This window comes from Stegostoma tigrinum, chromosome 9 (genome assembly GCF_030684315.1).
Source record: "Stegostoma tigrinum isolate sSteTig4 chromosome 9, sSteTig4.hap1, whole genome shotgun sequence".
Lineage (NCBI taxonomy): Eukaryota > Metazoa > Chordata > Chondrichthyes > Orectolobiformes > Stegostomatidae > Stegostoma > Stegostoma tigrinum.
Window position 1 is genome coordinate 31,609,511 of NC_081362.1, and position 25,866 is coordinate 31,635,376.

The following is a 25,866-nucleotide window of genomic DNA, read 5'->3' on the forward strand; positions in this document are numbered from 1 at the left end:
GCACTAACTGTCATGCCTCCAACTCTCCTTGGTGCATATTTGGGTGAATTTTAACCATCAACCCTGGAGTCGATGTGTAGCACAGAAAGGGGAGGCCACTGAAACAGTGGCTTGAGGTTCCCTAATCACACTTTTAGAAACAAACATTGAATGTACTTTTCCAGCTGCCCACGTACTGTGGAAAGATATCCTGTTACTTTGGCACACTGACCAAATCAGTCATGCGTGATACAGCATACCAGACGTGTACGTATGACAAGACAATTCAATTTGAGATAATATAACAAACCGTTTGGAGGGAAATTTGCGGACAAAAAATAAACACATTTCCACAAGGAGGCTGGGACTTAAACGACTCCGACTCCGAACTGAAACGCTATATAACCCCTCTAATCATTTCGGTGCAACTCTGACCCAATGTGGTGTCATTTTGTTCGAGGTGCCGTTAACTGATTGGTCATGTTTGAATTGCGTGTGTTATCCCAGATCGCTTAGCGCTGCGAGAGAAGAAATGGTTGTTCCGTAGAGATCAGGTTTGAGTATTGAATCTTTTCTCCCCCCCCACCTTTTAAATTGTAAAACTTATGCATATGTGTTTTCGTAATGCTAATCCTTACTTGACCATGTTAATAATGGTGTGCTGTCTCGAGAAATGTCCCGCCTCCAACTGATGTTTCTTTTATATTGTATGGTAGGTTTGAGTTTTTTTCTCGGGGGGCGTGAAGGCGCCCATCACGGATCTGGCCTGATCTACGGTAATTAGCACTTTTCCACTTCATCTTACTTGGATGACAAGAATTAGTCACGCAGCACAGAAACAGGCCTTTCGGTCCACCATGTTTGTGCTGACTAACAAACATCAAACTGTACTAACAGAAGTTGCTAGAGATAAGAGATTGCTCGAAGTTCCTTCCTCAGAGGAAGAGTCACTGGACCCGGAACGTTAACCCTGATTTTTTTTCCTTCACAGATGCTGCCAGGCCTGTTGAGATTTTCCAGCAACTTCTGTTTTTGTCACTGATTTACAGCATCTGCAGTTCTTTCGGTTTTTACCAAACCACAGTAATCCTGTTTACCTGTATTTAGTGCACTACTGTGCCCTGGCATTTTAAGTGCCACATGCTTCTTAGGTGTTGCAAGAGTATCTGCTTCTGCTGCCCCCTCAGACACCGCGTTCCTTATTTCTACAACCCTCTGGGTGAAAATGTTTTTCTTCCGATCTCTTCTAAACAACTTGTTCCTCACCTTTAATTTTAAGCGTTCTGGTCTTAGACATGTATGCTGCAGGGAAAAGATTCTTAAGATTCTATATATCTTGTCTGCCTGTGCTTCTTATAATTTTGTATACCTCAATCAGATATCTTCTCTGCTCCAAGAAAACGAAACCCAGTCTTCCCTTACAACTGAGACTTTTCATCCGAGGCAACATCCTGATGAATCTCCTCTGTACCCACTCTACTGCAATCACATCTGCCCCATTGTGTAGCAAACAACATGGTATTCTGTTTGCGGCATAACAAAGTTGTAGCAAGACTTCCTTGCTACTATATTCTATGCCCCAGCTAATGAAGGCAAACATCATGAATGCTTTCTTCATCACCGTGTCCAGCTGTGCTGACACCTTTACGGACTTGAACACCAAAGTCCTTTTGTCCCTCAGTTCACTTGATAGTAAATTTAAGTGCGACTATTGGAATGATGACTGCAGAAGTAGAGCATCAAGTTAAGTGCCAGAAAGACACTGGTGTTATGTATATGTTTTCTAATCAACCTGTTAATAGATATTAGACACCTCTGGAATAGGTGGGCCTTAAATCTAGGCTGCCTGGCTCAAAGGCAAGAACATTACCGTTGTATCAAGAAGGCAAAATGAAGCCATCGAAGGCCAAGTTGAGACTATTTGATGGGACGGTACTCCACTCAATATCCAAACAATATCCACTCATACCAGCTGAAAAAGTTTTTAAGCATGGTTTGGTAACCTTGGTTTCACTGACCAGATCCTAAAGGAAAATGTTTCGACAGGTCTTTGTCACCCTGGTAAATAATTTGAAATAGATGAACAGGCGAGACCAGCTCAGCATCTGGAGAGATCTGGCTGCTCTCAAGTCCACCTGAAAATCAAGAGAAGTTGAAAAAGGAGTAATGAATCAAGGACGAGGCAACTCAGACAGATTGACTTGCAAAGTGATAGCAGTGAAATAACCTGGAAGGACTTCAATAAAACCTTGAAGAGATCTTACTACTGCCTGCTAACCATTGAAGATATTTCGTCATAATTTGTGAAGGCAAAGATCTTTACTATTCTCCTTGTGGTGGATACTAGCAAGTGAAGTTGGATGAATTCAGAAACTCTTGTGATGTTTGAGAAGTACCTGCAATTTGGAATTTCAGCTTCTTCAGAAGATCATCGCCACACAATGAGACAGCTGTTGACTTTTCTAGAGTGGAAGTGATTGGCGTTATCTGCTGGTCTGTTGATGTGTTGAAATGACAGAGGCCGTTGCACACCACATTCTTCTCAGTGCTGGAGAGTTCACCAGATGAAATTGAATCTGGACAAGAAAAGAAAACAGTTCAAGGTGCCTAAATTCAGATATGAGATTCACGTACTGACAGCAGTGGAATTGTCCCTGATAACATTGAGAATTGTAGTAGAGGTGTTTTAATTTAAAGTTCAGTAGTACAGGACTTGAGCTTTTCTGAAAAACTTTGTCTTGCACACATTAAGATAGCTTGCAAGAAATATTAATTTGTAAGGGAGCAACTACTTTATTGTATGAGAAGTGTGCTGATTGGTACAGGTGTTGCCATGGGGAATACACCAGTTAGGTGGTGATTGACAGGTAACTCCGGTTTTGTGTAATTTATTTAAACCAGGCAGGCTGACTCTGATTCGACTGGGAAATGAAGGAGAGAATAGCTGTTGCCTGTTTAATTGCGTTGAAAAAGGTGCTGTATGTGCTCATGTTCATTCAGTCTGCAAAGTCTGTAGCACACAAGTGGCTGCGCTATGCAGAGCTGTTGGGGGAGTAAAGAAGAGGAGAGAAGAGAGAATAGTGATACAAAATTCTGTCATGAGGGAAGCAGATGTTTCTGTAGCCGGTGTGTGGTAAAGGATGTCACTGAGTGGTTCTAGGATATTCCGAAGGGGTAAAATGAACAACCAGAGAGTATGGTTCATGTCCATGTCTACGAACACAAGTTAAAAGGGTGTATGATAAGCAGAATGTAAGGAGCTAGGAGTTAAATTCAAAAACAGGGCCTCAAGGGTAGTAATTTGGGGACTACTCCCAGGGCTGCATGGCAGTATGTTTAGAAATAGGAGAGATGGTGCAGGAGGGAAGATTTTAGATTTCTGAGGCATTAGGTATGATTCTGGGGCTGATGGAAGCCGCACAAACTGGACAGATTACACCTCAACAGGGCTGGAACAAATATCCTTGCAGGGGCATGCACTTGTTCCCATTCATGCTACCCTTGTATAAAACCCTCCCACACAGGACTAGAGTTGAGAAGAAAGGGAAACAAAGTGAAAAGTTGAAAGTGGAAACCCGGAGGAAACAGACAATCAGCAAATAGGTTCAAAATGTTAAAAAGACAAATCTGTAGTATTAGACTTGGGCAAATGGTCTCCTCCTGTGCTATCAGAGATAATGGGCACACTTTGATTCCAGCGCAGGAGGAGATAACATTCTGAGGTTAGTTTAAAGAAACTGAGATTATTCACTTTTTGAAACAAAAGAGGTTTGATAAAGATATATAAGAACGACTGGGTTAAGTAAGGCAGATGAAGATGCCATCATTAACAGGCGGTAATTATATGGGCAGCAAATACAGAGGCATATAAGATACAACTGTATTTAAGCAGGGAAAGGAGGTGGTAATTACTGGGAAATTGCTTCCATGTACCATTTGTGCACAGAGTTGATCCATAATTTCACTAGAAAATTGAATGGACACTTGAAATAACTAGATAACTTGTTATAACCTGGGAATAGGGTGGGAGAATGGAACTTGCTGGATTGCTCTACACAGGTACCAGCATGAACTCAGTGGGACAAAGGCATCCTAGTGTGCAATAGTAACTGTGACTTCAGTGCTCCATCTGAAGTCAAAGTGTCCTCCTAAGTTGTGCATTAAAATTCTGCATTCACAATCGCTAACTGTCAGACAAGCGCACGACTCCCAAGCGAAACCGACAACAGGGTATCTGATATGAGTTTGCAGCAATGACCAAGTGAGGCAATAAGACTTCAAATCTACCATGCTTACGTCCGTATCACAATTCATTTTGAGTCACATTTCAAAGCATTATTTGTTTCCATTATTTTTTCAAATTGTTTGTATGATTTGTTCTTCCATGCAAATTTTAAAAAAATCACTTGTGTAATCTGAAATACTTCAGAGAAAGAGCAATCAAAGTACTTGATGTTAGTCAAGAAAAATATAGTGGAGAAATTAATGGGACTGAAAGCTGATTAAACCCTCAGGACCTGATAATCAACATCTGTGGCAAATAAAGGAGGTAACTATGGAAATAGTGGATGTGTTGATGGCCATCTTGCAAAATTCTGTAGATTCTCAAATAGTTCAGATTGTAGGGTGATAAATGTAACTCACTATTTTAAAAAAAGATGGAAGTGAAAACTGACTTACAGACTGGTTAGCTTCATAACTAGTCATTGTTAAAATGCTTGAGACTTTGATAAGGGATCCAATGGCAGGATACTTAGAAATATCAATGGGATGCAACAAAAGTCAAATGAAAGGAAGCTTTTTGAAGATGTAACAAATGGAATCGAGAAGGAAGAATCAGTGGATGTAGTGTATTTAGATTTTCAGAAAGCTTTTCATAAAGTCCACAGGAGGTTAGTGTGCAAGATTAAAGAATATGACATTACATGCCAGTAAATTACCTGCATTGAGAATTGGTTAGCCGACAGGAAACAGTTTGGAACAGTAGGTTTGTTTTTTCCAAAGTAGGAAGTAGTGACTGGGTATCACAGGAATGTGTTTGGACCCAGGCTGTTCAGAATATGTGTGTATGTCAACTATTTGGATGAGGAAATGTAGATTTAGTTCCCAGGTTGTGCAGAGGACATAAAACTGGGTGGGATTGTGAATTTTGAGGAGGATGTAAGTTGACTTTGGGGCGATTTAGACAAATTGACTGGATAAATACATGACAGATACAGTATGACATAGATAAGTGTGAAGTTATCCCACTTCAATCAGAAAAATAGAAAGGCAGGGTATTATTTAAATTGGGAAATGTTGATACACCAAAGGACCTGAATGTCCTTGTACACTGGTCACTGGAAGCAAGTATAATGATGCAGCAAGTAGTTAGGAAGGCAAATAGTATGTTTGCCTTCATTGCAAGAGGACTTGAGTTCAGGAGCAGCATTGTCTTTACTGTGGCTGTGTGCAAGGCCTTGGTGAGACCACACTTAGTACTTTGAATGCAGCTTTGGTCTTCCTACTGAAGAAAAGATGTACTTATAATTTTGGAGTTCACTGAAGGTTCACCAGGTTGATTCCTGGTCTGACAGGCTTGTCACATGAGATTAAGTTGGGTCAGCTAGGTATATTATGTTCATTGGATATGGGGTAAAATGAGAAGGGATCTCTTTGAAATGTATGAAATCCTGACAAGTGAAGACAGACTGGATATAGTGGTGATGTTCCCCTGGTTGGGGGTATTTAGAATAAATGGTATGGTCTTAGCTTGCAGTTTTAGGACTGAGATGGAGAAATTTTATCACTTGTGGTGACTCTGGAATTGTCCAACTACAATTTTAGTAGCCTGACCCAACCACTTAATATTTTGAAAAGAAGTAAGTAGAATTCTAGATACTAGATGTGCTGAGGGTTTGAGGTAGCAAGTGGGAGTATGGTGTTGAGGTAGAGGGTCAACCGTAAACATCTTTAATGGCAGAACAACTTCCATGGGCCAAGTGGTCTAATCCTACTTCTATTTTCTGTGTGTCTGTCAGTTTCTACGTTTGTTTAATAGTTATATGGCAATCATTCAACTAGCTTTTAATTCCTGTTAGAGGGGTCATAATCTGGATAGCTGGCAAATAACAACTAAATAAAACAGAAAGTTCACTTTAAGTGCTAAAGAACAGTACATTAGAAATATCAGAGTTAAAAGCAAATAAAATTTTGTCTATAAAAACAAAGGCCTATAACCTAAGAGGGACAATGATGCCATTCAGCACATTTCAAAGTATAAAAGTGTCATCCGTACGTATGAACTGCCAATTGACAAGCACTAAACTGAGCTCATTGCTGACTTGTGTGACCATCTACCCCATTCACATTAATCTACAGTACCCTACTTCATCAATTGGGCATACACCAGGATACAGACATCCTCATGTACACGAGCTATGAAGCAAATAGTACACAGGTGAAAATTGACTCTGCTTCCATATCAGGCTACTTCTAATTATAATAAATCCAGTTTCTTATTTAGGGAAACTAAAACCTATGGTTACCAGAAAGCAATTCAAGTTTGTTCACATAGCATCTGGTACAAATAGTAACAGTGTACCCCCTTCCCACAAAAGAGAACTGAGACAGACAATAAGAAATAAGTTTACTTGCAACAAACCTTAAGGTCTTTCACAGATGGCTCAGTGGTTAGCAATGCTGCCTCACAGCGCCAGGGACCTGGGTTCAATTCCACCCTCTGGCGACTGTCTGTGTGAAGTATGCACATTCTCTCCATGTCTGCATGGCTTTCCTCCAGCTGCTCTGGTTTCCTCCCACAGTCCAAAGATGTGCACGCTAGGTGGACTGGCCTCACTAAATTGCCCACAGGGTTCAGGGATATTTAGGTTATGTGGCTTAGTGGTAGGGGAATGAGTCAGGATGGGATGCTGTTCAGAGGGGCAGTGTGGACTTGTTGGGCCGAATGGCATGTTTCCACACTGTAGCGAATCTGCGATCTATGAAATATCACCATCTGCCAAATTGGGACTTGAACCTTTTCCCTCAGAACTTGCGCCTGGGGCTCAGACTCACTGGTCCAGTGACAACACCGAAATGCTTTTAACACCCCTTTGTGAGTCAAGGATGAAGAGTTCTTCCCGTAAACTATCAATGAAACGGTGAAGCTCCTGCCAGTGGCCACCAGTTTGCTAACCTCCCACTGTTTTTATATGCTGCCCTATCGTGCTGCTTTGCATTGGTTGCCTTCTGCTGCGCCAGCCGACTCCTCTGCACTCACTCTTTGCACCCAATCAGTTGTATTTGCCATTGGCAAATGTCTGTCCAGGGCAAATAAAATGAACACAGTTATTGCTGAAACAAATATGCATGTGAGAAAAACATAAGTGAATCTTTTATAATGCTCACCATTTGCACTTGAACAATAAAAACTCAACCAAGCAGCATAGCTATGCTTTGAGTATTTCACACAATAATTGGAGTATTGCATGTCCAAACTGTGCTGGTGAAGTCAATTTGTGGTGATGAATTGACAGTATTATCCATAATGTATATTTAATAATTGTCTTGTTTATAGCATATATAATAAATCTCCCAATCAAGCCAAATCTATATTAATGTGGAGAATTGATGCATGACTATATCATCGCATTGGGTCTGAATGGAGAGAAAGTAGTGAGCTTGAAGTCTTCTATTCAGTAATATATGTACACATTTTGATAAGGAATTACTAACTGTTTTATGTTTGCTATTGGGAATTAAATGCGTTTATAACGTTTAAATTCTGTCTCTGATCTTCTTTAGTTCTGCACAGAAAGTTAATCCTTCAGTTTAGTTCATATGCAATTTGGTGATCATCAGTGACTCCTGAAAGATGGTTAATGTCTTAAAAGGAGTTCTTATTGAATGGTAAGCAGTCTTTCTGCATTTACTAAAGGAACCACATTATCATGTATGCTACTGACTATTGTTATTTTTGACAATGTGGATTAATAATGATCTGGTAATGCTGCACCTGACTAATGCAAAGCAATGATTGCCATTTTTCTTTGTGAAACAAACTATAAATAGGCAGGTGTGTGGCAATGCTGTCTCTCTCGCACTCTCTCTCTCCGCGCCAGTGCGTGCTCTCATGCCCACTTCCCCCTGCTCTGAATTTTCCATATTAACTCAATATCAGATGTTATTCAAATGATCTCTGGCTAAACATGTGAATAGCGTTTCTTAGAATTGACACCATTGTTCTGATCTATCACACTTCAGCAAATATGGTCTTCTCTAGTTATTTGAATAATATTCCAACTGGGACTGCAACTTAGTTAAATGTTTGCAAGGGAGAGGAGCCATTCCAAATAAAATCTTGCTTCTGTCAGAATTTAAAGATGGTGATATACTGGAATCTGCAGTGTCGTCTTAATTTTGTTATAAAAGGAGACCATTGTAGTTGTGGATATGACCAACCACAGCACAACCAATTAAATGATGGTATTTGAGGCTGATGATGTGCAATTCCAAATGGCAAGGAGTTTGGTTCCTGCTTTGTAAACAGTAAGTTTACATAAATTGGAAAAGGCATCTAATATTTTATGAAATTCAGTAGTACGTGCTTTGGTTTGCATGTCTCAGTCACTGAGATGAAGCATAGATGGAGACTGTTTCTCCCATTGATGCTGTGATGCATCTCTGTAGAGCAGTCCAGACCTGTTTGTCCCCTGTATCCTGAGCCTTCTGAGCTTTTCAGGTGTGTGCATTCAGCTTCCATTTGAAATCTAGTTTCTTCCTCTGTCAAACCTTGTATATGTTGACCTCTAGGTCATTATCACCCACTGCGTTTTAAACCAGGAATTTTCCTTCCTATCACTCTTTGTATGTCTTGCCCAGATTCTTGGCTCTGTTCCCTGGTTTTTGTACCATCGGCTAATGAGACAGCTTTTCTTCGTCTGAATTGGCATAATCTTATATACTGTTGTTAAGTCACTTTTCAATCCCATCTGATCCACTTCTCTCATCTAACCTGGAAACTTAAACCCCTCTTCCCTGGATATGTTCCAGTAAATTTGCCCTGTAGAGTCTCAAGGATGGTCCTATTCATATGAAAGTGTAGTGATCAGAAATGTATAATGTACAATTTTGAGAGGGCAGAACTTGTGCTGAACTTAAATAAAAGGAACAAGGATAGTACTATCTGAGGTGGACTGGAAAAGGAGTTTAGCAGTAAAGACTTGAGGAATAATGACAACAGACTTTTTTAAGAAAATGGTTTATGGCTCACATCTAAGATTTATCTCTGTGAAAAAGGGCCTCTAGGAAGTGGTAATCCAGGGAAGTTAAGGATAGCTGAAACAAAAGCAACTTGCTGGAGAAGACAGAAACTAAGATTAACATAGCCTCATTCTTGAAGGGTCCTGAGTAAATAACAATAGGGAACCAGGAAATGGCAGTGGGGTTGAAAAAAAAACTTCTCAATCTTCACAATTGAAGACAGTAATCGCATTCCAAAAGTACTAAGCAATCAAGGGGCAAAAGGAGGAAAGGAAATAAATACGAGGCATGTAACTACGGAAAAAGTGCAAAAAATTTGTTTGGTGTAGTCTGCTTGGACGTCAGCGACGCTTTTGATAAAATTCAGTATGAGACACTGATAACAAAGGAAATGCAAAGAAATTTGGCAGATTGGATCAAATACTGGCTGTGTGTTTGGAAGCAAAAGCTGATGGTTGAAAGGTGTTTTTCCAAATAGAAGTCTGTGTTTAGTGGGGGTCCCAAAGAGATCAGTGTTTATACAAATGGTTTAGACTTGAATGCATGTCAGTTGACTTACTAAGTTCGCAGATGATGCAAATATTGGTGGGGTGGAAAATAGTGAGGGAGATATTCTTGGCCGACAGTGGGATATAGTCTTGGATGACAGTGGGATATAGATGCCTGAGATGGAGACTGAGAGGTCCAGGAAGGTGAGGGATGTGCTGGAGATGGCCCAGGTGAACTGAAGGTTGGGGTGGAAGGTGTTGGTGAAGTGGATGAACTTCCCAGGTGAACTGAAGGTTGGGGATCTCAGGCAACCAGCTTGTAACTGATGTCCATTTCAAGCCCACCGACTCCCACAGCTACCTACAATACACCTCCTCCCACCCACCCTCCTGCAAAAATTCCATCCCCTATTCCCAATTCCTCCGCCTCCGCCGCATCTGCTCCCACGACAAGACATTCCACTCCCGCACATCCCAGATGTCCAAGTTCTTCAAGGACCGCAACTTTCCTCCCACAGTGATCAAGAACGTCCTTGACCGCGTCTCCCGTATTTCCCGCAACGCATCCCTCACACCCCGCCCCCGCCACAACCGCCAAAAGAGGATCCCCCTCGTTCTCCAATACCACCCCACCAACCTCCGGATACAACGCATCATCCTCTGACACTTGCGCCATCTACAATCCGACCCCACCACCCAAGACATTTTTCCATCCCCACCCTTGTCTGCTTTCCGGAGAGACCACTCTCTCCGTGACTCCCTTGTTCGCTCCACGCTGCCCTCCAACCCCACCACACCCGGCACCTTCCCCTGCAACCGCAGGAAATGCTACACCTGCCCCAACACCTCCTCCCTCACCCCCATCCCAGGCCCCAAGATGACATTCCACATTAAGCAGAGGTTCACCTGCACATCTGCCAATGTGGTATACTGCATCCACTGTACCCGGTGTGGCTTCCTCTACATTGGGGAAACCAAGCGGAGGCTTGGGGACCGCTTTGCAGAACACCTCCGCTCAGTTCGCAACAAACAACTGCACCTCCCAGTCGCAAACCATTTCCACTCCCCCTCCCATTCTTTAGATGACATGTCCATCATGGGCCTCCTGCAGTGCCACAATGATGCCACCTGAAGGGTGCAGGAACAGCAACTCATATTCCACCTGGGAACCCTGCCCCCTAGTGGTATCAATGTGGACTTCACCAGTTTCAAAATCTCCCCTTCCCCCACCGCATCCCTAAACCAGCCCAGCTTGTCCCCTCCCCCCACTGCACCACACAACCAGCCCAGCTCTTTCCCTCCACCCACTGCATCTCAAAACCAGTCCAACCTGTCTCTGCCTCCCTAACCTGTTCTTCCTCTCACCCATCCCTTCCTCCCACCCCAAGCCGCACCCCTATCTACCTACTAACCTCATCCCACCTCCTTGACCTGTCCGTCTTCCCTGGACTGACCTATCCCCTCCCTACCTCCCCACCTATACTCTCTCCACCTATCTTCTTTTCTCTCCATCTTCGGTCCGCCTCCCCCTCTCTCCCTATTTATTCCAGAACCCTCACCCCATCCCCCTCTCTGATGAAGGGTCTAGGCCCGAAACGTCAGCTTTTGTGCTCCTGAGATGCTGCTTGGCCTGCTGTGTTCATCCAGCTTCACATTCTATTATCTTGGATTCTCCAGCATCTGCAGTTCCCATTATCTCTTCAACAGACTGATAACGTTTTGCTTGGAACAGAGGAGACTGAGAGGGGACACGATTGAGATGTATCAAATTGAGGGGCACAGAGAGGGTTGGCAGGAAGAGACTTTTCGGACAGATCAGTGACCAAGGGGTCACTTTAAGATAAGGGCAGATGTTTAAAGGGGATGTGAGGAAAACCTTAATGACTCAGCAATTGGTGGAATATGGAACTTACTGCTTGTAAAGCTTGTACTTTGTGCAGAAAACCACATAACATTTAATAAGTATTTAGATGTGTACTGGCAGTGGCAAGCGACACAAATGAATGAAACACTGGAAAATTAGATCAGAATGAGTCATTATTTTTGACTGACATAATTGCAATTAGACAAAGACCTGTCTTTGAAGGATAGATATACTGGCATTGGAGGCTCTCTGGAGAAGATGCACAAGGCTGATATGAAGGGACTGTCTTGTCAGGAAAGTTGAGCAGATTGGGTCTGTATCCTTGGGATATAGAGCAATGAAAAACAACCTTCGTGAAACATACATGATTCTGAGAGGGCTTGGCAGGGTAGATGCAGAAAGGTTGTTCCCCTTTTTGGGAGACTGAACCAGAGTGCGTGATCTCAGAATAAGGAGTAGCACATCTAAGACACAGGAAAAAGAATTTTTATCTCAGCCATTTGTATATGTCACAAACAGCAGAAGTCAGAGTACAGATCCCGGCGGAACGACACTAGTCATCGACCTCCAGCCTGAAAAAACATACATGTGCCACTACCCTCTGTCTTCTGTGGGCAAGCCAATTCTGAATCCACACAGCCAAGTCACCGTGGATCCCATGCATCTTAATCTTCTGGATGAGCCTACCATGAGGGACCTTCTTGAAAGCTTTATTAAATCCATGTAAACAACATCCACTGCTTTACCCTCATGTATCATCTTCATCACCTTCTTGAAAAAGTCAAACAATTTAATAAGACATAACAAGCCCTGCACAAAGCCATGTTGACTGACCCTAGTTATACCATGCTTTTCCAAATGTGTGCAAATCCTATCCGTAAGAATTCTCTCCGATAGCTTCCCAGCCACCACCATGGGACTCACCAGTCTATAGTTTCCTGGATTATCCTTATTTCCGTTCTTGAACAGAGGAACAACAAGAGTTACTTGCCAGTCCTCTGGGACCTCTCCAATGGCTAGTGAGGATACAAAGATCTTGGTCAAGATGCCAGTAATCTCCTCTCTTGCCTCTCTCAATAAGCTGGTGTAGGTACCGTTGGGCCCTGGGGACTTATCCATGTGAGTGCTTTTCAAGAGATCCAACACCACTACTTTTGATCTCAAAATGCCCGAGCATATTAGCTTGCTCCACACAAATTTCACTATCGTCCATAACACTTTTTTGGTTGAGAAGAAGGTAGGAGGTGGAGGAGTTGCATTACTAATCAGGAAGAATGTTACATTTGCGCTCAGAACATTCTGGAGGGCACGTCCACTGATGCAACATGGTACAGCTCAAAAGTAAGATGGGTGCAATCACTCTGGAGGCCCAATAAGTAAAGTACTCATTTAGGATCTTGCCCACATCATCTGCTTCCAAGCATAACTTCCCTCCTTTATCCTTCAGTAGTCCTACCTTCTCTCTCTAGATGTTTTTTGTTTTTAATGTGTGTATAGAATGCCTTGAGATTCTCTTTAATCCTACTTACCAGGGTTATTTCAAGGCTCCTTCCTGCATGAGTATTTTCCTGCTTTCCTTATGTTCCTCATGGGCCCTGCCTGATGTATTTATTTTTTTTTTTTGCTTCCTAAACCTTACAATGCTCTCTTTCCTTTTGGACTAAATTCACACCCCTCCCTTGTTATCCAAGAGACCCTTACCTTGCCATCCTGTTTGCCTCCTTACTGGAACATGGTGCTGAGAGGCAGCAGTGCTAACCACTGAACTACCATGCCATGATCACTGTTTCCAAAATGCTCTGCCTCTGAAAGGTCAGGCAGTGGCCAGGCTCGTTAGCTAGTACAAGGTCCAGTAGGGTCCTCAAGAAACCCTCTTGGGTACACCTAATGAATTCTGCCCCATCTGTGTGCCTTGCTGTAAGGGTGTCCAGTCAATATTGGGAAAGTTAAAGTCACCCACTACAGCTCGGCCTGGCGCGCGGGCGCACCGATCCTATTTCGGCAAGCAAGGACCTTAGTGTTGAGTTGACTTTGTTTGGAAGCTTCCACAGTTTGGAGATCTGTGACCAATAGGACCCCTGTTATTTGTAGTTCATATAAAAGACTTTGAGGAGAATATAGCTGGCCTAATTAGTAAGTTTGTGGACAACCCAAAGATTTGGCGGAGCTGCAAATAATGAGGATTGCCACAGAAATTAGCAGGAAGGAGATTTGCTCGAGACTTGGGCAGATGGTACTTATTCCAGACAAATGCGGGGTAATGCATTTCAGGGGATCTAATGCAGGATGGAAATACACAGTAAATGGCAGAACCCTTTGTAGCATCAATATAAAGAGGGATCTGGGTGTACAGGTACACAGTTCCCTGACAGTGGCAACAAGAGTGGATAAGGTGTATGACATGCTTTGTATCATCAGTCAGGACAGAGAGTACAAAAATTGGCAGGTCATGTTGCAGCTGTATGGAGCTTGAATATTGTGTACAATTCTGGTCGCCACACTACCAGAAGGATGTGGACGTGTTGAAGAGGATACAGAAAAGGTTTACCAGGATGTTGCCTGGTTTTGGAAGGCACTAGCTATTGGGAGATTGGACCAGTTTGGTTTGTGGATACTTGAACATTGGAGGATGAGGGGTAACCTGATAGAGCTTTACAAAATTGAGAGGCATGGATTGAATGAATAGGAGTCTTTTCCCAGGGTAGAAATGTCAATTACTAGGACATGTAGGTTTATATAAAAGGGGAATAGTTCAAAGGAGTTGAGAGGCAGATTTTCTTTTTACACAGGGTGGTAAGTGCCTGGAATGTGCTGCCAGAGGAGATGGTTGAGGCAGATATATGAATAGACAAGGTTGGGCTGAACTTTTGTACAAAACTTTAGGTCTATCTAACCTCCACCGCTGGCTTTTACTACCATCCATATGCCTATCTTATAGCCGCTTAAATGCCCCTAATGAGGCCGACTCCACTCCCCTCTCTGGCAATGCATTCCATGCCCCTACCACTTGGAGTAAAGAACCTACCTCTGACGACCCCTTATATCTACCTCCACTCACTGTAAAACTATGCACCCTCATAATGGCTAACTTCTCCCTAGGAAGAAGCCTCTGGCTGTCCACTCTATCTATACCTCGGACCACTTTGTACACCTCTATCAAAACACCTCTCGTCCTTCATTGTTCTACAGAGAAAAACCCTAGCGCTCTCAACTTTTCCACATAAGACCTTCCCTCCATTCCAGGCAACATTCCGGTAAATCTCCTCTGCACCTTTTCCAACGCTTCCACATTCTTTCCTGTAATGAGGTGACCAGAACTGGACATAATACTCCAGATGTGGCTGAACCAGGCTTTGGTTTAGTTGGAGCATAACTTCACAGCTCTTGAATTCAATCCCTCTATTAACGAAAGCTAACACACCATACGCCTTGTTAATAACTCTATCCATCTAGGTGGTAGCTTTCACGGAACTGTGGACATGAACCCCGAGATTCCTCTGCTCCTCCACACTGCCAAGAATCTTTGTTAATCCTGTATTCTGCTTTCAGGTTTGTCCTTTCTAAATGAATCACCTCATATTTTTAAGAGTTAAACTCCATCTGCCACTTCTCAGCCCAGCTCTGCATCCTATCAGTGTGCCTTTGTAACCTTGAACAGCCTTCTGCACTATCCACAACTCGACCCACCTTTTGTATCGTCCGCGAACTTACTAATCCACTCTTCCATTCCTACATCCAAATAACTTAAAAACATCACAAATAGAGGAGGACCCAGAACAGATTCTTGTGGTACATCACTTGTAAACTGAGCACCAGTTGAATATTTTCCAAGTGCTACCACCCTTTTGGATTCAGAACCGGCTGACCCCTGCAAGACAATCTGCCACATTTCTCCCTCCTTACTTACTGCATGCGCCTATCATGGGGAACCTTATCAAATGCCTTGCTTAAATCCATGTATACCGCATCTACTGCTCTACCTTCATATGTGTTTGATCACCTCTTCAAAGAGTTCAGTAAGATTTGTGAGGCATGACTTACCCCTCTCAAATCCATGTTGACCATCATGAATCAAACTCTTAGCCCTTTCCAATAATTTGCCCACCACTGAAGAAAGACTAACTGGCCTGCGATTTCCAGGGTTATCCCTATTCCCTTTTTTGAACAAGGGAATGACATTTGCCACTCTCCAGTCTTCCAGCACTATACCTGTGGACAGTGAGGATGAAAAGATCATTGCCCAAAGGCCCTGTGATCTCTTCACTTACTTCCCATAGAATCCTTGGACAAATCCCATCAGGCCTGGGGCCCTTTTATCCATCTACAAGTTCCACAAAATCCCTAGTCCATTTTCCTTACTAACATCCATGTTTGGAAAGACATGATATGTTGGCGCAGTCTTGGTAGGCCGAAGGGGTTCTTGTGCTGTACAGTTCTTTTGAAGGGAAGAATCTGAGATGGACCAGGTGAGGATACAAGAAAATTAGGAATTGGAAGCAAAATTGAAACCCTTCACAATTTCTGGAGAAGGGTTGAAGGGGGTACCGTTTGAAGTCAACAAATCTTAATCCTGTATCTTGAGGATGTGGGGTCTGAGTAGAATTGGAACGAAGAATGTTCCACAAAACCGCAAAACTCCACGAATAATTGCAGTCCAAACAAATACTCATAGTCACAATATTTATTTGGAGGAAGTGAGACAAGTTAATGAAGAAATTGATGGAGAGAACATGCTCATTTAAGTGAAGGAGAGGAATGGGGTCTGTTTGGGTCTCCTTTTCAAAGAAGTAGCAGGGACCCCTCACCATTCTGGTGGGAAATAGAGGTGTAGAGAAATCAAACTTTGTGAAGAGGTCATATACATGTGAAACATGAATTCTCTTGCTTTCCTTAGTTGCTCTCAGACCTGCTGAGTTTCTTTAGCACTTTGTTTTCATATCTGTTGGTTCCTCACATTAAGAACATAGAACATAGAACAGTACAGCACAGAACAGGCCCTTCAGCCCACAATGTTGTGCCGACCATTGATCCTCATGTATGCACCCTCAAATTTCTGTGACCATATACATGTCCAGCAGTCTCTTAAATGACCCCAATGACCTTGCTTCCACAACTGCTGCTGGCAACGCATTCCATGCTCTCACAACTCTCTGCGTAAAGAACCTGCCTCTGACATCCCCTCGATACTTTCCACCAACCAGCTTAAAACTATGACCCCTCGTGCTAGCCATTTCTGCCCTGGGAAATAGTCTCTGGCTATCAACTCTATCTATGCCTCTCATTATCTTGTATACCTCAATTAGGTCCCCTCTCCTCCTCCTCCTCCTTTTCTCCAATGAAAAGAGACCGAGCTCAGTCAACCTCTCTTCATAAGATAAGCCCTCCAGTCCAGGCAGCATCCTGGTAAACCTCCTCTGAACCCTCTCCAAAGCATCCACATCTTTCCTATAATAGGGCGCCCAGAACTGGATGCAGTATTCCAAGTGCGGTCTAACCAAAGTTTTATAGAGCTGCAACAAGATCTCACGACTCTTAAACTCAATCCCCCTGTTAATGAAAGCCAAAACACCATATGCTTTCTTAACAACCCTGTCCACTTGGGTGGCCATTTTAAGGGATCTATGTATCTGCACACCAAGATCCCTCTGTTCCTCCACGCTGCCAAGAATCCTATCCTTAATCCTGTACTCAGCTTTCAAATTCGACCTTCCAAAATGCATCACCTCGCATTTATCCAGGTTGAACTCCATCTGCCACCTCTCAGCCCATCTCTGCATCCTGTCAATGTCCCGCTGCAGCCTACAACAGCCCTCGACACTGTCAACGACACCTCCGACCTTTGTGTCGTCTGCAAACTTGCTGACCCATCCTTCAATTCCCTCGTCCAAGTCATTAATAAAAATTACAAACAGTAGAGGCCCAAGGACAGAGCCCTGTGGAACTCCACTCACCACTGACTTCCAGGCAGAATATTTTCCTTCTACTACCACTCGCTGTCTTCTGTTGGCCAGCCAATTCTGTATCCAAGCAGCTAAGTTCCCCTGTATCCCATTCCTCCTGACCTTCTGAATGAGCCTTCCATGGGGAACCTTATCAAATGCCTTACTGAAGTCCATATACACCACATCCACAGCTCGACCCTCATCAACTTTTCTAGTCACATCCTCAAAAAACTCGATAAGGTTTGTAAGGCATGACCTACCCCTCACAAAGCCGTGTTGACTGTATTTGATCAAGCCATGCTCTTCCAGATGGTCATAAATCTTATCCCTCAGAATCCTTTCTAACACCTTGCAGACGACAGACGTGAGACTTACCGCAAATTAAGCAAATTAATTTCCACAGCACTTATCACATACTATTTCAAAAACAGGATAAATAAAGATTATAAGCTAAAACCCATTATTAATCTTTAAACTTAGGTAATGAGTTTCAGAGACACAATCATGGCTCATAACCTAATTATTTTTGCTGTTCTCTGCTTTGACAGAAAACCAGACACCTGCATTCCGCATGGAGACGGCCTCAAGGCCCTCCGCTTCTTCCTGTCCCGCAGGCCCGACCAGGCCCCCTCCACCGACACTCTCATCCGCCTAGCGGAACTCGTCCTCACACTCAACAACTTCTCTTTTGACTCCTCCCACTTCCTACAGACCAAGGGGGTGGCCATGGGCACCCGCATGGGCCCCAGCTATGCCTGCCTCTTTGTAGGTTACGTGGAACAGTCCATCTTCCGCACCTACACAGGCCCCAAACCCCACCTCTTCCTCCGGTACATTGATGACTGTATCGGCGCCGCCTCTTGCTCCCCAGAGGAGCTCGAACAGTTCATCCACTTCACCAACACCTTCCACCCCAACCTTCAGTTCACCTGGGCCATCTCCAGCACATCCCTCACCTTCCTGGACCTCTCAGTCTCCATCTCAGGCAACCAGCTTGTAACTGATGTCCATTTCAAGCCCACCGACTCCCACAGCTACCTAGAATACACCTCCTCCCACCCACCCTCCTGCAAAAATTCCATCCCCTATTCCCAATTCCTCCGCCTCCGCCGCATCTGCTCCCACGATAAGACATTCCACTCCCGCACATCCCAGATGTCCAAGTTCTTTAAGGACCGCAACTTTCCCCCCACGGTGATTGAGAACGCCCTTGACCGCGTCTCCCGCATCTCCCGCGACACATCCCTCACACCCCGCCCCCGCCATAACCGCCCCAAGAGGATCCCCCTCGTTCTCACACACCACCCTACCAACCTCCGGATACAACGCATTATCCTCCGACACTTCCGCCATTTACAATCCGACCCCACCACCCAAGACATTTTTCCATCCCCTCCCCTGTCTGCTTTCCGGAGAGACCACTCTCTCCGTGACTCCCTTGTTCGCTCCACACTGCCCTCCAACCCCACCACACCCGGCACCTTCCCCTGCAACCGCAGGAAATGCTACACTTGTCCCCACACCTCCTCCCTCACCCCCATCCCAGGCCCCAAGATGACATTCCACATTAAGCAGAGGTTCACCTGCACATCTGCCAATGTGGTATACTGCATCCACTGTACCGGGTGTGGCTTCCTCTACATTGGGGAAACCAGGCGGAGGCTTGGGGACCGCTTTGCAGAACACCTCCGCTCAGTTCGCAACAAACAACTGCACCTCCCAGTCGCAAACCATTTCCACTCCCCCTCCCATTCTCTTGATGACATGTCCATCATGGGCCTCCTGCACTGCCACAATGATGCCACCCGAAGGTTGCAGGAACAGCAACTCATATTCCGCCTGGGAACCCTGCAGCCATATGGTATCAATGTGGACTTCACCAGTTTCAAAATCTCCCCTTCCCCCACTGCATCCCTAAACCAGCCCAGTTCATCCCCTCCCCCCACTGCACCACACAACCAGCCCAGCTCTTCCCCCCCACCCACTGCATCCCAAAACCAGTCCAACCTGTCTCTGCCTCCCTAACCGGTTCTTCCTCTCACCCATCCCTTACTCCCACCCCAAGCCGCACCCCCAGCTACCTACTAACCTCATCCTACCTCCTTGACCTGTCCGTCTTCCCTGGACTGACCTATCCCCTCCCTACCTCCCCATCTACACCCTCTCCACCTATCTTCTTTACTCTCCATCTTCGGTCCGCCTCCCCCTCTCTCCCTATTTATTCCAGTTCCCTCCCCCCATCCCCCTCTCTGATGAAGGGTCTAGGCCCGAAACGTCAGCTTTTGTGCTCCTGAGATGCTGCTTGGCCTGCTGTGTTCATCCAGCCTCACATTTTATTATCTTGGAATCTCCAGCATCTGCAGTTCCCATTATCTCTCATCTCTATGCAATATTTGTTTGTGTCTGTGTGTTTAATTTGCATATTTTCCAGAGAAGTTTTATGATAATTATTCAAAGGTTGCTGTATCCTTTATGTATTAAAGATAAGGGTAATTGAGGCATTCTGTGAATTGACTCTGATGTTAATATTGATACACTTTCTGACAACCTTTATATTTGTAGTGACCCGGCCATGAAACAATTCTTGCTGTACTTGGATGATACAAATGCTCTGGGGAAAAAATTTGTAATTCAAGATCTGGATGAAACTCATCTGTTTGTCCTGGCTGAGGTAGTCCATATCTTACAAGAAAAAGTTGGAGACTTAATGGATCAAAACTCATTTCCATTAATGCAGAAGTAAATTGGTCAAGATTCCTATTTTAATGTATCGGACTAATTGATCAGCTGTTACAAGAAAAAAGTGGATAAGAGTATAACAGAACAACTGTTATGTAAGAGTTTTATTTTCTGGATAAACATTGTTTTGGTATTAAAAAGCATTTCTGTAACCATGCATTTCTGCTGATTGGATTGTTTTACTGGATCTAAAGGTCGATCTGGAATTGATGTGCATTTTATCCCAGGTGAGTCCAGAGATGCAAACTATGCAGTGGAAAGCCCATTTGGGGACACCATGTTGCTACACCAACACGTCTTGCAAGATCTTGCTAAAGACTCTCTGATGTGCTTATTAAGCTAAGTCTTGTAATGTTGCTGGATTCCCAGATGTATCACATAAATCTCCAAAATATTCATTTCATCCCTGTATCCCACCACCATTGCATGCTTTCAATGAATGAGCACTAATCACACATTCCTTTTCCTTGTTTACCTTTGCTGAGGGCAACCTCTTTTTGACGTTTTCAAATACTCATTGATTTTAATGTCATTGCAAATTAATCAGCTTTTCATTAGCCCATGTTTAATGGATTTTTAAAATCCTTTATATTGGCATTAATAGCAATTTTCATAACACGAAGTCATTTTAAATAGATTGGAACCCAGACAGACACCTCTCACTCTTCATGAGCAATTGCCTCAACTTTCTCCACAATCTTACTGTTAATTCACTTTTAGATTATCTATCTTAATTTGTTGTACATTCTACAGTCCTATTTTTAAAAGAAGTGGCTATTAGTAAAATGACATAATGAACAGTCCTTAAGGGCAGATTATAGTTGCAAGAATGTGTTTTCTCAGTCTGTATATTAGAGTAAGAAACTTCCGTAGAGCCATAGCTGTTAAAGCTGTGCAAAGTTTTCATGGCAAAATCTGAGAAAATCCTCAAGGCAATTCGTTTATATTAAAGAACATATCTGGACTCTTGCCAAACAGCTGTTGCTGCTGTTGTTTGAATTTAGCATTCACTTAAAAGTATTTTACTTTAAATTGTTGCATGAAAATGACCAGATATCTAAGATTCCTTTTTGTGCCAAAATACATGTTCAGACCTATGCTTGTCATGTAAAATCAACTTTCTACTTCTGATAAACTTCAACCAATCTGTCTGAGTCTGACCATTTTGGAAAACCTTTTTTTAAAAAAGAATTCAGTCTTTTTAATCTTGTTATTAACTGAAGTTTGAGGTAACGTGGACACAAAACACCTTTTGAAGGCAACTGAAGTTTGGTGTCTAAAGAGTATGACTCATGAATGAAATGTTATGATAACTGACTAATTTGTGACTAGGAGCATGTATTTTTCTGGAAATAATGTAGTCAAGTATAGATTGATAGCTCCAATGTTTGGTGTCTATGGGTAAAGTAGAATAGAAAGGAAAGGAAAGCCTGAACTCTGCCATCAAATTTAATATGTTTTGTAAATTTCTTTTTGGCGTTGTAAAATGAGTAGAACGAGATTTCTTTTGATCACATATCAATTGTGAAGCCAAGATCTATTTTAGAACAAACTACCCAAAAGTGTAGAGTTGGGCTTTGTCATCTTCCCATTTGTGCACTGCAGAATTTTTCGGTGCTTTCTAATGAGTCTAATTTTTGTTTCTATTTGACTTGAGACACTTGATACTTGGTCTGCAAGTTAGTCCCTGATTTGCAGAGAATGTTTTGGAGATTCAACATGCATGCTATGAACTTGTGTTAAATATTAACATCAGAATTGTTTTAATATAGATTATTAGTCTTTCCATTCTACATTTTACTGTTGTTTTGTAGTTTCCTTTTCCCTTTTTAACACTGTTTTCAGAAGTTGGTTTGAGGTTCAGAAGAAAATCAGGAAGAAATAAAACCAGATGGACTACCCAGTGTCAATGTAGACAACAGAAATGACAACAGCACAGCGGGCACAATTGATCCTCCAAATCTCTCCTTGTTAACCCATGGGAGCTAATGTTAAACTTAGGAGAGCTGTCCCACAGTATAGACAGGCAGCTGTCTGATGTAGTAATGTTCACAAAATCGTATCTTACACTCAGTGTTCTGGACACCACCACTGACAAGACTAAATCAGCAGAGGTGGAATAGTAGTAAATAGAAGCGGGTTGCTGTTAAGTATTTAACAATGATTTGAAACTCTCATGGCATCAGGTTAAAAATGTTAATGTCGGTTACTTTCTATTTCGCTGTCTCAGCTGAAAAATTAGTACTGCTCTGCGTTGAAGGTAAGAAGGTAGCAATATATTCTTGGTGGGGACTTTAATGTCTGTCTCCTAATGGCTTGGCAATACTACTAGGTGGAACTGGTAGACCTGAAACTCAGCTTTTGGACCATGCTGCAGGTGGCAATGGGAAAATAAACTTGAGTCTACCTCTCCTCATGTGTATCTGTCTAATGATATTAGTGGAAGTGACCATCATATAGGCTTTGTGGAGACAAGACTTTCCAAATTGAAGACCCCATTCATTTAGGTGATGTGGCCACAATCTTCATGCTTTTAAAAAGCTTCTGTGTGAACCTGCAGTAGTTACAGTTCGTTTGCTTCAACTAATGCATTTTGAGTGGTTGTGATCCTACCAGGAATGGATCTGTATGGACAGGAGTTCAATGGATGGGCAAGATAGACTTGGATGGCCATTCTAAGACATGTTTTAACAGGCATGCATCAATGAAACCAAGTTGAGAAGACTCTGTGCGAAGGTGTATTCAAAGATTTCACCTGCAAAATAAAATTGTATTTGCTGAGAGGCATCATCATGAATGTGAGATGTTTTGTAAAAATAAGGCTATGTAAAATTGAGTAAGGATGCAGTGCAAATAAAAGTGGAATTCAATATCAAAATTTGAAGTGAGAAAATGCTAGAAATGCATGGCAGGTCTGTGCTTGAAAATCAAACTATTAATCCTAAACCTTTGCCAGAACCATTTCAATAAGGTATCTGCAGTTGAAGTGTTAATCTAGATTTTCCGATACCCTAGATATCAGAGTGCAGCTAAACGTGGTTACAGGGCTGGTGTAGGAGGGAGGGATTTCATTATGTAATAATAATTGGAGCACATTCTGGGGAAGGTGGGACCTGAACTGGAAGGGCTCAAATATCCTGGGAGGGAGGTCTGCTCAAGTTGTATGGGATGGTTTAAACTGGATTGGTTTGGGGTGGGGAACCGGATTTGTAATTCGGAGGATAAGGTTATTAGTAAGGAAATGATGGGTTGATAGAGTGAAATTGTGGACACCGGGATGGTTTGAAGTGTGTATACTTTAGTGCTAGAAGTATCAGAAATAAGGCGGATGAACTTAGAGCATGGGTCAGTACTTGGATCTATGATGTTGTGGCCATTACAGAAACTTGGGTAACTCAGGGACAGGAATAGGTTTTTGGAGATTCTGGGATTTAGATGCTTTAAAAGAAATAGGGAGGGTGGTAAAAGAGGTGAGGGAGTGGCATTGCTAGTCAGGGCTAGTGTAGCAGCTTCTCAAAGGCAGTTCGATTAATGATATGTCTGTGGAGTCAGTTTGGGTTGAGGTCAGGAACAAGAAAGGAGCAGTCACTGTTTGGGTTTTTTTAGTTGCAGTGAACTGGATTGGGAGGCAGATACTGGGAAGGTGCAGAAGTCGCAGGGGTTGTCGTCATGGGTGATTTCAACTTTTGCAAATATTAAGTTTTAGAAACTTTTTAGTTGTCATAGTTTAGATGGAGTGGATTTTGTCCAGTGCATTCAGGAAGGATTCCTGATACAGTAAGTAGATAGACCAACACTGGGAGAGGCCACTGTGGATTTGGTGCTTAGCAATGAACCGTTTATATTCTAAACAGTTTATAAACTGATGGTTTCCCAGCCCCCCTCAGTTCTGAGGAGGGGTCACCGGACCTGAAACCTTAACTCTTCTTCACAAATGCTGCCAGATCTGCGCGCTTCCAGCAACTTTTTGTTTTTGCTCCTGATTTAGAGCATCTGCAGTTCTTTCAGTCCTTATAGAGAAAGGAGGAGATTGTTTACTGCATGTGATCAATATGTTTGTTCCCAGCAGGCAGGGAAGGTGCTGTCGAGTGAGGGAGCCTTGGTTCTCGAGAGGTCGAACGACTGGTTAAGAAGAAGGACATAGAACAGTGCAGTACAGGCCCTTTGGTCCTCAATGGTTTCGCTGGTTGGTGCAACAATCTTAAGACCATCTAACTTGCACTATTCCATTATCATCCATATGTTTATCCAATGACCATTTAAATGCCCTTAAAGTTGGCGAGTCTACTACTGTTGCAGGCAGCGCATTCAATGCCCTTACTAATGAGTAAAGAACCTACCTCTGACTTCTGTCCTATATCTATCACCCCTCAATTTAAAGTTGTGTCTCCTCGTGTTAGTTGTCATTATCCGAAGAAAAAGGCTCTCACTGTCCACGCTATCCAGTCCTCTGATCATCTTGTATGTCTCTAAGTTGCCTCTTAACTTCTAAGAAGGATGCTTATATAAGGTTTAGCAAACAAGGATTGGAAAAGGTTCTAGAGGGATACAAGTTAGCTAGGAAGGAGCTGAAGAAAGGGCTCAGGAGAGCTGTAAGTGGGCATGAGAAAACCTTGGCAGATAGGATCAAGGAAAACCCCAAGGCTTCTTACACATATGTGAGGAACAAAAGAATAACCAGCAAAAGGGTAGAGCTGATCAAGGATTGTAAAGGGAATTTGTGTACAGAATCTAAAGACGTAGGAGAGGTCCTTTAATGAATTCTTTTCTTTTGTATTCACAACTGTGAGGGACCTCGTTGTAGGGCAGGAGAGTGTGAAACAGGCTGCTAGGCTAGAGGAGGTGCATGTTAGTGAGGAAGATGTACTAGGAACTTTGAGGACTTGAAGATAAGTCCCCTGGGCCTGATGGGATTTATCCAAGGATTCTATGGGAAGCAAGGAAAGAGATCGCAGGGCCTTTGGCAGTGATCTTTTCGTCCTCACTGTCCACAGGCATAGTGATTGGAGTGAGGTGAGCATCATTTCCTTTTTCAAAAAAAAGGGAACAGAGATAACCCTGGAAATTACAGGCCAGTTAGTCTTTCTTCAATAGTGGGCAAATTATTGGAAGGGCCCAGAGATACGATTTATGATCACCTGGACAGGCACAGTTTGATTCATGATAGCGTGGATTTGAGAGGGGTAATTCATGCCTCTCAAACCTTATTGAATCCTTTTGAAGAGGTGACCAAACACATGAATGAAGGTTGAGCAGTGGATGTGGTATACATGGATTTAAGCAAGGCATTTGATAAGGTTCCCCCATGATAGGCTCATGCAGAAAGTAAGGAGGCATGAGATGGGGGGGGGGGGGGGGGGGGGAAATGTGGCAGAATGGATCCAGAATTGGCTGACCCCTGGTTGACAAAGGGTAGTAGTGGACAGAAAATATTCAACATGGTGCTTGGTTAAGAGTGTTGTACCACAAGGATCTGTGTTGAGTCCTCTTGTGATTTTTAGAAATGATTTGGATGTAGGAGTGGAAGGGTGGATTAGTAATTGTGTGGACTGTACGAAGATGCGTTGAGTTGTGGATAGAACACCCCTCCACACTATGTTACATAGGGACG

General features: G+C 43.1%; 1 protein-coding gene across 2 annotated transcripts; it reads left to right on the plus strand.

Annotated features, from left to right (window-relative positions):
- Positions 1 to 371: 371 nt before the first annotated feature.
- On the plus strand, positions 372 to 20,407 carry gtf2h5 (general transcription factor IIH, polypeptide 5). 2 transcript variants are annotated; one of them, XM_048536344.2, is made up of 4 exons: positions 372 to 533; positions 696 to 755; positions 7,765 to 7,869; positions 20,079 to 20,407. In XM_048536344.2, the coding sequence occupies exons 3-4, from the start codon at positions 7,835 to 7,837 to the stop codon at positions 20,257 to 20,259; spliced, it is 216 nt and encodes a 71-aa protein (XP_048392301.1). In that variant the 5' UTR covers positions 372 to 533; positions 696 to 755; positions 7,765 to 7,834; the 3' UTR covers positions 20,260 to 20,407. The 2 variants fall into 2 exon arrangements, with proteins under 2 accessions (XP_048392301.1, XP_048392300.1); XM_048536343.2 differs by lacking the exon at positions 696 to 755 and having other exon boundaries at positions 381 to 533.
- Positions 20,408 to 25,866: the final 5,459 nt, after the last annotated feature.